Source organism: Pangasianodon hypophthalmus, chromosome 6 (genome assembly GCF_027358585.1).
Source record: "Pangasianodon hypophthalmus isolate fPanHyp1 chromosome 6, fPanHyp1.pri, whole genome shotgun sequence".
NCBI classification, from domain to species: domain Eukaryota; kingdom Metazoa; phylum Chordata; class Actinopteri; order Siluriformes; family Pangasiidae; genus Pangasianodon; species Pangasianodon hypophthalmus.
In genome coordinates, this window is record NC_069715.1 from 26,354,327 (window position 1) to 26,368,092 (window position 13,766).

At 38.4% G+C, this 13,766-nt stretch overlaps 1 protein-coding gene across 2 annotated transcripts in view; it reads right to left on the bottom strand.

Annotated features, from left to right (window-relative positions):
* Nucleotides 1-13,766, bottom strand: part of cd276 (CD276 molecule) — a 95,001-nt gene that overhangs the window by 53,252 nt on the left and 27,983 nt on the right. For both annotated transcript variants that reach the window (XM_026914215.3, XM_026914216.3), the window contains exon 4: nt 13,031-13,327. In XM_026914215.3, the coding sequence (XP_026770016.1) occupies nt 13,031-13,327 (297 nt within the window). The remainder of the gene's footprint in view (nt 1-13,030; nt 13,328-13,766) is intronic.

The following is a 13,766-nucleotide window of genomic DNA, read 5'->3' on the forward strand; positions in this document are numbered from 1 at the left end:
CTGCGAGCACTGAGCACTGAGCCACGTGCACTGCCTTTCCCCTCACTCACCAAGATCAAGGAGCAAGTCACAGCACCTCGCGCTCATTTTTAATGACCACGCTCACTGATACTGCTCTTCACACTCTCTATCAAACCATTTTAAAGCGATAACATTTTAACCATAAAATTCAGCACAAGGAATTCAAAAACAGCACACTGCAGCAAGCAGAATCAACTGCCTGTATATCAAATGTTCCACGAGCTTTTAGAGTAAAATACTACGCTATCATAATGGCTTCATGTTCAAACCCAGACAGCTAACGGCTATGACAGTTCGCTTAAGTAAGGTTCAGCTCACTGACACACTGTGTACGCTCAGCATTAAGGGACGACACACACACACACTCACTCAGTATGAATTTACACACAGATGACTGCGTTAGCATCTGAGGAAAGGTCAGCCTGCTTGAGATGTTATGAAGCGTGTAATAATCATGTGTCTTCGAGAGACAGAGAGACGGGGAAGTAGAGCGACAGGACCGAAGAGACAGACAGAAGTGAGGGAGAGATAAACGTCTCAGTTTATCATCATGGAATATGGAACAAAAAAAACATTTTATCAAATGATAAAACCTAACACATGTTCATTAGTTTTTTTTGTTTTTTTTTTACTTAAACCTAAAACATGTTATTTTAACATGCTTTTTTCATCTAAAATAAAAATTCCACATAAATGATCATCTGTTCAATTACAGCATCTTACTAAATGTCGCGAATTCACTGAACTACGGTACTGGGTGTTAATATTTGCACCCACCAAACCTATGAATTTTGCCAATTAACTACAAGGAACATTAAGGTTTTAGTTGGTTTGTTATGGACTTCTTTTTACTCATGCAAAAAAATCCCTTATTCTTATTATTTGGTGTATTTGTTTTATCGATAAATGACATGAAAAATTATTGTGGAAATGTAAAAAACAAAAAAAAAATAGGAGGACTTTAAGAAATTCACCTGAAGGTCTGAGCAGCTAGATAGCCAGAAGTCCCACTAAAGAGCACTCCACTGCTTAAAATATTAACAACATACAAAAATTTTTCATAACATTACCTTTTTTTTAGATTAGAGAGGCCATGAAAATATAATATTTAAGGTTTTTTATATTGTGCACAACGAGGTCATGAAATCAATTGTCTGCACACAATGTAGATTAATTTATCACAGTTAATTTTGCTATTTAGATTTGATGCATTATAAAATAATGGCATGGATACGCTTACAAAACACACATCTCCTACAGTTACAGAGAGATAAGCAGTGTCTCTGATTCTGCTGCTCTCTCCTCTGAGATGATAAATTACTTAATAGTGTCATATTTACGTATTTATACCACAGCATGATCGAATTCTCGAATCTGACTGGTCAGAAGGTGCGCATTATTTTTATATAACAGCACGGCTCAGCATGGACGGTAGTTCCAGCTGTAACATGAGCAACAGTTTTATAATAATGTGCTTGTTCTAATGCATTATTGTTTCTATAGTAACAACTCATATACAGGGACTTGTATGGCAGACGCTCTGCAAAATCTATGATTAATAATACATGGTTTAAAAAAAAAACGTGTTGTTTATTAAAGAAAAACATATAAATGTTGAGGTAGTGCAGTTTATTGACAGGAGACATTTAGGTAACATTTATGGAAGGAGTCTTGGGTGTGGGTTTGTGCTTTGTAACTTGTTACGGAGAGAGAGAGAGAGAGAGAGAGAATGACTGTTGCTATAACATAAGTGATAACAGATACTAAATTGTTTTGCAGACGTCTATCTATCTATAAAACGATTAAAAGCATGACATGTTGTTCATTAATAAATTAAACGCTGTAATTGTCAGCAAATTGGAATAAGACACTTTGGACCATGCTGTTATACAAAAATAATCGTATCATCCTGTACCACCTCAGCATGTATTATTTTCGTATAACAGCACAGTCCGTCGTGTGTAATTCCTTACTTAATACTGTTCTTAAATGGCATACCATAGTTGTTGTTTTCATGGGGTTTTTTTTGGTTTTTTTTGGTTTTGCTGTTTTATTTTTTTTTATGTATCTACAGCCCAAAACATGAATTTCAGGATGACATATTATACTTATAAAATGTGGCCCTGGACATAATACTGCTCTTCATCTTGAGCTGATATCACAATCAACTTAAGTCTAAGGTCTAAATAAAGCGTAATTAAGAAACTCTCGCACAATTGTCAAATAGCATTTAAGTCTATAGTTTGTCTACAGTCAGCCTGTGATCTGAATACTAATGTGCTCAATTTCAGAACAATTTCAAAACTCTGGCGTACACTGAATGCACTTAACTCATCTCTGAACACGGCCCTACATGAAAATGTGTCAACATTAAAAAAAGAAAATTACCTTTGCTTTCTACATGGTTTAACCAAACTGAAGTAAGCAGCATACAAACTAAGCCTGAAAGTTTAAAAGAAAAAAAAATGCCCCACATTTGCTTATAACAACTTTCTTTCCTCTTTGGAAGGAAGCCATATTGTGGCCATGCTTAAGTTTCATTTCACACCCTACAATCAATTACGGCACTAACCGAGAGAAAGGAGCTAGCTAACAGCAGCACCGCAAGTCTCTGGGTAAATGCCTAATGGAAAATACATTACACTAAAAGACAATAGGCTTTGTGTATAGGCCGACATTGATTTAGACTGTTTTAAAGGCCTGGAACAAAAGCAATTTAAATACGGTAGCAAACATGCTTTGCGGTGCTCATTTATGCCCATATCTCCTGGAGAGGTAAGCCCAAAAAAAGGGATGTAAATAAATGAGTGGAGCCTTTGATAAGGACTGCCTGGGCATTTTAAGGAGGATATTCTCTATTTAGCATTTAGTAAAAAAAATGCTGAGAGTAATATCCTTTTATATCTCTGCACCAAGGCAGATCCACATAAAACTACTCTCTCGGACAGGATTTAACCAGGGTGTGTAAAACACGCCTTTTTTAAAACTCAACCTATTAAAAATGTGGCACCTATTTAAAGAGAGGTCACTTGTTTTAAGTGAACAATTTTACTCAGGTTGCAGAAAACGAAATTAAAGATCGTACTCCCTCTTAAAGCTACAACGATGAGCAAAGTGTACAAGAAGCAGTAAAGGCGCATGAAGATTACACACTGCTGCTGTTATCGAGACTGGCGGAGTGTCACATTCGGCCACAAGAGATGATGAGATATATATTTTCATTTCATACTTGCATTCACATATCTTATACAGATATTGTCATTTGTCAGATATATGAGCCGGTGTCATTCAATTAATTTAATATCAATTCTTCATTCTGATTGGTCAGAAGGTGTTAATTTATTAGAAGTGTGGCCTCTGAGTCTTACAGTCCATGTGAAGGAGGCTTGGCCTCTGTGTCTAACAGTCCAAGGGAAGGAGGTGTGGCCTCTGTGTCTGTCAGTCCAAGGGAAGGATGCGTCGCCTCTGTGTCTAATACTCCCAGGGAAGGAGGTGTGGCCTCTGTGTCTGTCAGTCCAAGGGGAGAAGGTGTGAGCTCTGTGTCTAATACTCCCAGGGAAGGAGGTGTGGCCTCTGTGCCTAAAAATCGAAGAGAAGGAGGCGTGGTCTGTTTGCCTAACTGTCCCAGAGAAGAAGGCATAGTGAACTGACCCCCTCTCTCAAGCGAACTTTTTTTTTATTGAATTACACCGCATTGCATCATATTGCACAACTCCAATCATATTGTACTTAAACACTATTTTATTTATCTTTTATTGGATCATGTATTAGAATGTAGCTGAATTCCTAATCCCTTTATCTCTCCGCTGCATTTCTGTCAGTTTTCAGCAGGTGAGGAGGAAGTGTGGCACTTTAATGTGCCTGTCCCCAGCTAACAGAGATTATCCCATTATCATAATGTTCAGTAATTTATTCGACCAGTCACAGGAAGTTTACACTGTAATATTAAAAAAAAAAAAAAAAAACAAACAATGGCATCCCTGCAGTGATCTAGAACTGTGTAATGTAACAACAGTTTTGCAGTGTTCTTTCAAAAATTGCTTCGCACAGTGTTACCAGATAGACTAAAACAAACAGCAGGAAACCTTTGTATTAACAAGATTACAACTAGAGGTGTTGCAGTAATGCTGTAAGACCACTGTTTAGAGACATTATGTAAAATAAATAAATAAATAAATAAATAAATAAAACCTCCTCCTTGACTGGTTGAACGTTGAACCAAAATTCTAAAAGTGTTCCGCTAAAATTGTTATTCCATGCGCTGTTGCGCTGTTGTCTGAATAAAAGGATCGACTACGGAGCTCCTCGTGGCTTGCATTAGCAATTCATGACAGCTGATGACGGTTCCCATGCGAAGTGTAAAAATCATAAAATCTATAAGCCGTTTAGTTGCTTGGGAATAAATCAGATCAGAAGGCACTGTCTGAGAGGCAGAAGTTTAAACCTTAAGAACTGCACTAGTTATTAGCATTCACTTTGGGTACAAATGAAATATTCAATACAAGTAGCCTCGATACAGAGAGGAGGCCTTTTTCACTAATTTGATTAAGTCCAACCCATGAGCACCTGCAGTATATATGTTTTTTTTTGGCAAATCTTTAGCTGTCTCTGATTTTGGGTTATTTATTCAAGCGTGGTTAGTGCGGCGAGGCAGCGAAGGCCATATTTACAAGGAGAAGTGCTGTTTGTGCTTAAGACAGTAATTAATCCCGAGCTCCATCAGGGGAACAGCGCAGAATGCAGCTCTGCTGACAACCCACTCATTTAGAGCGCTGTTTCTCCTGCCTCTGCATGCGCTAATTACAGTTAAATTAGACCTGGAAAGAAGTGGTGGGAGGAAGAGAACCACAACTGATACAGCATTTTGTTTTTGGCTCCATCTTTCTCCATTTCCCTCTCTATCTCTCCCCCCTTTCTTTCTCATTTCAACCGCACAGCTATGTTCATTTCTCCTCCTCCCTCTCTTGCTTTGCTCGTTTTTTGAGGTTCCTGCTAACTGTGCCCAGCTTTGTCAGGTAGTAATTTAGGAGGATGCATATGCCGGGACAAGCTATGGTAGCGAAGAGAGAGAGGAGAGGGTGGGAAGGGGGGGGTTACAGGGGAGTGTGGAAGGAAACATAATGACACATCGAAGTGAAATTCCCATCTCTACGGCTTGGATGCAAACCCTTTAGTTTAGCTATCGAAGTTTGGATTTGTGTCTGTATGTTCGTCTGTGTGTAAAGCTAAATCACCATGGCAACAACAATAGAATAGTTGCACCAAATCATTAACATCATCAGCACTATGTTATTATACAACAGTATTGTTGAATTCTCAAATCTGATTGGTCAGAAGGTGATAGTGCAGCTCTGACAGTAGTTTTATACTAAAACGCTCATTCTAATACGTTACTGTTTCTATAGTAACAGCTCATTCAGAGGTACTTCCACCTTTTAGGGAAGGAGTCTCCGGTGTCAGTGCTATGTAACAGTCAGTAAGTGTTCAGACATGAGAAAGTCTTCAGGATGGAGATCTGCGCGTATTTTGATTTCTCAATAATTTAGTTTTTTTGTCTTACTAACTTTAAAAGAGAAGCAGGGAAAAAAAAGAGAGGCTGGTGAGAAAACATCTGTTTATAGCCACTATAACATAAGTGATAACAGGAACTTGTTTCGCAGATGTTGCACATCGTAGAAAGTATCTATAAACAGATAAAAAAAAATACAATGTGTCATTCTTGATTTAATACACAATGCAATCCTTGGTAAACTGCTGTGGTATAGTTATGATTGGGTGACTTGGCTTGCGACTAAAACTGAGAGAAACTGGAGCTCAAAAAGAAAGAAAGTATTCTTATTGATTCAAAGCAGTGGGGATGAATACGTAACACAACAAGGAGTTGATGAATAAAGTCAATATGTAAGGAAGAAAGCACTTGGTGGCATGCTGTTATAGGAAAATAATCAACAATTGAATTCAGTCATCAAGTTAGTTCCTGTTATCACTTATGTTATAGCTCCTATAAACAGCTATTCACTGACCTTTCTTTTTTTTTCTCTTTCTCTTGAAGTTAGTTAGCCAAAAAATGCAGCGTGGAATGAAACTAAGACTTTTCCATGTTATACAACTTTACAAAGTGCTGACATTTAAGACTCTGTCCAAAATGTCTCCTCAGAGGAAACCTTACCATATCAATAATTATACAGTTTTGTGAAGCATCCACCATACAAGTCCCTGTGTAAGTTCTTACTACCAAAACCATGACGTATTAGAATAAGTGCATTAATATAGACCTGTGATTTGTCTTGATGTCAGAGCTGCTGTTATGGAAAATTAATCAACACCTTCTGACCAATCAGAAGCACTGTGGTATAACTATTAGTGTGTTAAACTATTAGAGACAAAAGTGTGTTACAAAAAAAAACACAGTATGTCATGAAATACTGTATATGACATCATAAACTGTTGTGAACACAATTTCAGTACAAATCAATTTCCGGTGAGAATCTCTCAAACAGCTGAAATCTGTCTGTTTGAAAAGTTATGGAATAAAGACCATATTTGGTAGTGCATCTTTAATATATGTCTTCTCTCTCTCTCTCTCTCACATCTAAATTTCCCTTTCTCTGCTATTAATTTCTCTCTCTTTCACCCTCTTATCTTCTTTCATCAAGCTTATTCTAATCTTTCTCATGCTGCCCTTCTGTCGTTCGCCTTCTGTTTATTGGAACACACTTGACATTCAGTTTATTTTCGTGCTTTTATACCTAAGATGTCATTGAGAGCCAATTACTTAATACTCCAAAAATGAGCTTTGCATTTGTTTTTTTCTGAATATTATCAACACACTATGTGGATGTATTGGTATTTTAGTTTAAAGTACTGTGCAAATGTCAAGGGAACATGTAAAGAAATGCTGAAAAGCAAAGATGCCTTCAAAAATAGTGAAACTAAATGTCTATTATGCATTATGTTACTTTATTTACTGACATACTAATGTTTTTTCTTTCTTTGTGATTCAAAAACTTTTTTTTTTGTACTGAAGCACTAATGCAGAAGACATCAAATAAACAGCTAAGTCTATTATTTTAAAATAATAAGGTGACTTTTGCGCAGTAGTGTATATTATCATTCTGAACATACAGCATAGCACACTACTCTGTTTGCTGAGGCACTTCGAGCAAGTGGGGCGTTTTCTTTTTTTTATTTGACGTTTGCGGTCACCTTGACTAAGAACACAAAGCTGCCATCCGTTTTGTTTTTTCTGCGTATCAGCTTTTTCTCCCCACAAACAAGACGACACAATAAATGTCTACAAAAGAACATCTACAGGCAATCCTCAACCCACTTTTAACATTCACAATTAGTAACACCATTTTACATGCATATTAAATCTCTCTGAGCTGTTTTCCTTTCCCAAAATACTGTCATATCCTTATAAAAAGTATTAGTTTGAACTGAGCAGGGGTCTCATTTACCAAATGTGAGCAAAACAAGTACTAAATTTGTGTATAAGAGCCGTCAGTACACACAGGAACTGGTACTTTCCACATGTGCATACGCACAGCTGTACGCAGTGGCCAGGGAAAAATCGCACACATTCTAAACTGACGTGCTTGTGCACAGCCACACTCATTTGCATAAAGAAACACCCTCAAATCACCATATATGGTAAACAACTTTCCTTTAAAAAGCACAGCAATGCTACTTGTTACAGATGACATGGAACATGCCAAAATGTCTAAGAAGATGAACTTCACTGACAATAAAGTAAAAATACTGTAGAGCAAAACAAAAACGATATATATATGCATTCTATTTCCCCAATTACATTTAGAAACTCTGCGATGGCATGAATTCAGCTGCTGGTTTTACAAATTCAATTTAATGACAAATGAAGATAAGATAATTTAATTTAATATGAATGAAGACAAGATGCGTCATTATTCAACTCTTAGCTAGTGCTGAAATGCCAGTACCGTCTCCAATGTTTCTTTAAAATGTACCCGTAGCTAAAAGCCATAGAATAGAGATCAACTAAAACAGCACTGAGCAAAACAAATCAGCTGTGTCATCTGTCTGCATCTTCTGAGCAATGAAATCAGTAATTACTCTCTCGATTATGCTGATATGATTTACAGTATGTGATGTAGAAGCTCTGCATAATCTAATCATTTTACCTGCTATTACACTTTTCTGCACTAGTTTTTGCAGATGCATGGTCAGAAGTGTGCGGAAATATACGCACATCCTCATGCATAAGAAAAACTTGATGAATTCCATTCAGTGCATAAAAACGTGCATATGGAAGTTCGTCAACCACGTACACATGGTTGACAAATGAGGCCCCAGGTCTCACAGTCACTCATTGTCCCAGGAGCTCTTCATTCATCTGACAGCTGCACTTCTCTCATTTTTCTATCAGAATTTGAGGAGAACTGTGACGCTTGTTCTGACCGCGGGTCTGCGTCGGCTCACTCAGAACACACTCTTCGGAATGTTAAGAAGATTGTCTTAACACGATTCCTGCTTGGCTCACTTAAAAAGGCTGACTGCGTTGTTTGTCACACCACTGCAATGCTGTTGCATCATATTTACTGTAGCACACAAACGGCACTCTGTGATTAGTACTAAAAGAAACTAAAATTATTTTACTGCATATCTCAGAAAAGGACCCAACTGATAAAGAGACGTAAAAACATTAGTCGATATGGTGAAGAGATGTTTAGTTAATATTTATGGAAGGAGTCTCCAGTGTCAGTGCTTTGTAAAAGTTAGGTGTAAAGCTGTAAATTTCATTTTTCCGCCATGGGAAAGTCTTCAGAACAGAAGGCTTTGTATTTTCTGTATTTCATGGACATTCCACAACATTAAATGTAACTAAAAAAAAAAAAGTAAAGTATCACATCATGTTCTTTAATAGAAACAAATCTGCTGTCGACTGGAAGTATCTTCTGGACACCATTTCGCCTGCTCTAGATAGAAAACAGAGGAAAAGCCTGACTACACACTATATTTGCTGTTGAAAAACGTCTGTGCAAATATAGCTTAGGTCAAAATTAATTAGGCAAGTTGGTGACCATACAGCAGCTGGTGTAAACAAATGCGAATACATTTTCAGATCAAACAAGGCATGCGTGATCTTGCGGCTCAGAGACGCGAGCTGCCGCTTGTTTGCTAACACGTTTTTGTGTGTTGCGGCCAAGCCGATGGGGCTACAGATGGGTGAAGCTGGCACTGGAGCTCCAGCCTGCAGCTTACAGCCTACTTGTAAGAACGCCAAGCAGAGATTTTAGATGAATGTCTACCCTCTTCATGGAAATTTTCGCTGATGATGATAAAGATGGTCATCGTTTCCTGACTGCGCAGCTTTGGTCCTGATCCTAATAGTTAAATTTATGACAAGCATGACAAATTCTGACTGCTCGGCATGTTTAAAGACACATTCAGAAAACAGCAGAGCAACATTAAGGGATTTTTCCGGCATTTTCCAGCCCCAGCTCGAGGTTTGCTTATGGAACATTTATCAAGGACATCTGACACAGCTCGCAAAGCAAATGGAAATTTATGTGAATTTAATTTTGTTTGCATCCTCATTTGCATATTGCAGATTTTTCTGGATAGTAACACATTAGTGCATAATGAGATACATGTTACCTTCTCGCTCTCCTCAACAGCAGCTTGGAAAGTATCTAGTAGGCGGGAAAGACACATTCAAGGCTTTTCTGAATTTCTTATCCACGCAAGCACTGACTTTTAACCCAGTATTAGGTCAAGAACATTCTTCAGTACATTCACTCAGTACCTTTAAGACTACAGAGCATTATTTCACAGCCTAGGGGTAAAAGGCAAAGGCACTATCTGTATCTGTTTAGTGCTCAAAATATCCGTATTGGTATCTGTATACAGATTTAAACCCGAAGTGGGTAGTGGCCTAAACCAGAAGGTTTTTTTTTTTATATTAATTTAACATGAAACCTACCACCATGACCCCGTCAACACTGGAAAACACGGACAATACTGAGAAGTTCAATGCTGGTACTGCCAGGATGGTCTGTGAATTCTTGTCACCTCATCACCCAAGTTCAGAATTTTTAATCCTGCCCGCAAGATTTTCTAGCGAATTTAGTTGGTTTATTTCCCAAAATATAATAAGAATAGTAGCCCAGTTTAAACCACTATGACCTGGACCATGCAGTTACTAAGGACCGCCACACTTTCATGTTAATGAACATGGTTTTTATATGAGATTCGCAACTAACCACTCACTTACGACCGCATGAAAGCGAAAACATTTATTATTATTAATAATAATAATAATAATAATAATAATAATGTATCTCCTATTTGTGTAACTGTTTCTATATGTTAATGTATTCATATTTGGTTACATCCCTAGCATAGCCATGTTAATTTAAAAAAGGTTTCTGGGGTTTCTTTCTCCATATTCCCCCCCATTTTTCATGAATTTTCAATTCCCAATTCCTGGCCCACCCACCAGCCAGCTCTGCACCAATCATACAACAGTCACCAACCGGGGAGAGTAAAGGCTAACCTGCGCTTCCTCTGTGACTCATGAAGCCAGCCAACTGCATCTTCTGAACTGCTGCTCATGATGTGTCACACATGCAGACACCCCTGATTGGCTACTGTCGCTCTGAGTGACAGGTGAGAATGAGTATGCCATCCCTCTCACCCAGAGAGCACAGCCAATTTTGCTCCCGTTCACAGATGCCTGTGATGTCAGGATTCAAACAATTAATTGACGATAAGGTGAACGCTTTTCAACTAAATGAAAATAATTCCTAATTATATTCATTTTGCGGCATTGAAAACTCTGCCTCCCCTCTACCAAGGATGGATAAATTATAAATGTTTAGCTAGCAAGTAAAAACTCGAAAGTGCTGTCCCATGTTTTGCTTGCCCATAAACCTGTCTAGGCTAAAAAAAAAAAAAAGTGGTGGCACATCTCTGTCTTTGCATATTTACTCAGGTGAGTTTAAATGGTAATCCCCATTAAAACACTTTACACACAACACAAAACAGAGGCATCTCATTTAAAACTGAAGGGATGTCCCTCTGCTTTTCAGTATTAATTCCACCTCATTTACATTCTCACTCTTCACTGTTTTTTTTTTTTTGACGCTTGGCCTAACAGCACTCATCTTTTTCAGACTAATTGCTACCGACAGCGCTTTTGGCTGTGTGTTTTCACTCTGTGCTTCTACTCCAATGATGTCACCTGCATGCACATACAAACTCACATCATCTACTGTATATGTAGTTAAACATTCCATGTATATATAGTTTTTCATAGAGATTATATAAGGAATAATGCATGACAGGTATGCTGTTAGAGGAAACCAATCAACAACACGCTGGTGTGATGCAGCCCAACAGGAAGCGGTGTTACCATAACCACCCTGAAGTTGATTATTTTCTATTATTTTGGTTTATTTCTCTTACAGCTCAGTAATTTGCCAACACTATATCCGTTTATCCATTTATAATTATATTTGATTATGTGGAATGTCTGTGAAACAAATTAGTTCCTGTTATTCCTTATATTATAGGAGATAAAAACACTCTTTCCTTCACTACCCTCTGTTTTTTCCTCTCTCTTGAACTTCAAAAATGTTGCTTGTTATGTTACTGTACAACCAGAAGTCCTCTATCTTGAAGAATTTCCTGCGTCAGAAAATTTAAAGGAACGGCTTTACTTCTGACAGGATTCTTTCCAAAAATGCTAAATAAACATCTCACAGAAAACTTCACCATATCAACAATTAAACACGTTTCTTAAATCAGTTCATGTGGAGCATCTGCCATTCATTTCCCTGTGAATGAGTTGTTACTATAGAAATGTATTATCAATATATTGGAATCAACACCTTCTGACCAATCAGAATTGAGAATTCAGCAGTGCCATGGTAGATAATGTGTTGGAGGATGGGTTGGAGCTAGAGAAAACTCACTCACAGCCATTTGATAATCCCTGCTTTACGCAATCACATGCACAATCCATTACGCATCCTGGACAAGCTTGGAGAAGTTCCTAAATTGATGTCAAGCTGCACTGTTTTTCCACAAAGCCTATTTCAAGAGAGGATTTTTTTTCTGTCTTCACCAGGGTGATCACCTTTACATCCCGGGAGGAATATATAAATGAAACCAGGCCACAGTGTCGGGATGCATCCTCTGGTACACAGCAAAACCTCTATTAACTCTCTGATAAACATATTTGTGATACAGAAATTGAAGCATTAAAGTGCTATCCTATACAGATACATTGCCTCACGTTCACTTCAGCTGTTTAGCGCATTCTGTTTAAATACATTCATTTAATTGATGGACCAACGTCAAAATAAGTTCAAGGTCATCTGAGGCCATCTTGCCGCCTTAAGATATTACAAATCTCTGTCCAGTTCCGTTTTAGCAGCAGAGTTAAGTGAAGCCTGTCCACTTTCATCTTTTTTTCCACCGTCAGCCCCATCCCACTGTCAGCTTTACAATTTGCCAGACCACTGAAGCTCAACCTTATGACCCCCACTGACCCTCTGCTTTGCTTCAATATCTGGGCTAAGCCAGGGGTAAATCCTGCCACCTTCTTTTCCACCTCTATTCCCTTTACTGAGCCCAAAAGCTCTGATAAAAGCTTTTTCTCATTTTATCGAGATAATCTGGGAAATAATCACCCATCCACTCATTTAGCAAAGTGGGAGAACTGATGGCTATGCTTATTGGATCATTATTGGACAATTCATTATTGTCTTCCAGTTTCATTTGGCAGAGAACAGTCATCTGAGAAACAGGGAAACACCATCAGTGCTCGGATTTTAATTGACTCTTGATTGACTTTAGATAGTTCTGATTAAGTTTCAAATGATTCAAGGCTATCAACCCCAGAACAAATGGTATTTTCTAAGACGACGACACTGACAACATTATCTCCCATGTACTATAGATAAGTAGTTGACCTACCAGAGATGAGTGGGATTGCTGATTGACAGATATGAACTCTACTCACCCGTGATGGTGACAGAGGCGTGGCCCTCGTCCCCTAGAAGCGGATTGGTCAGTCTGCAGCTATAGGTGCTGTTCGGTTCGAGGATCACTGTCAAGACGCTCCTGATGGTGAAAAGACCCTGCTCGTTGGCTACAGGTGAGACGGTGACGTTCTCCGTCAGGTTTTGCCCGCTCCCGTCCTGCCACAGCACCTGAGCCTCGGGGTACCCGCCGTATGCCACGCAGGTCAGTGCTACTACGTCACCTGGCTTGGGGTTGGCGTCGGTTTCCCAGGTTACTGAGGGTTTGGAGTACGGGGCTGAAGAGAAACAAAGCTAAATTATGAACTACTATACACTCAGAACAGTGCACAAGATGGAAAAATACTAAATCTAAATATGATATGACATTGCAATATAGGCTTTCATTTTCCCAAGCTACAAGTAACACTTTTTAATCAGTGCTGCTTTCAAATGGAGTCGTTTTCACAGTGATAATCACAGCTTCCAAGGTTGTAATAAAGATTTGTTGATAATTCTCAGTATGTTGGAGTGCATAGACATTCATTCTGTTTAACTATAATTCCAGTCACACCCCTGCTGACATATCCAGCAACACAGTACGAGCTGGTCAATCTTTCATAAACTGCATGTTTCACATGTTCTCCCCATTTCCTCATGGGTTTCCCCAAGTTCTTCCAGAAACATGCAGGTAAGTGGACTGGCTATGCTAAAATTGAGTGTGTGTACAGTCCCCTG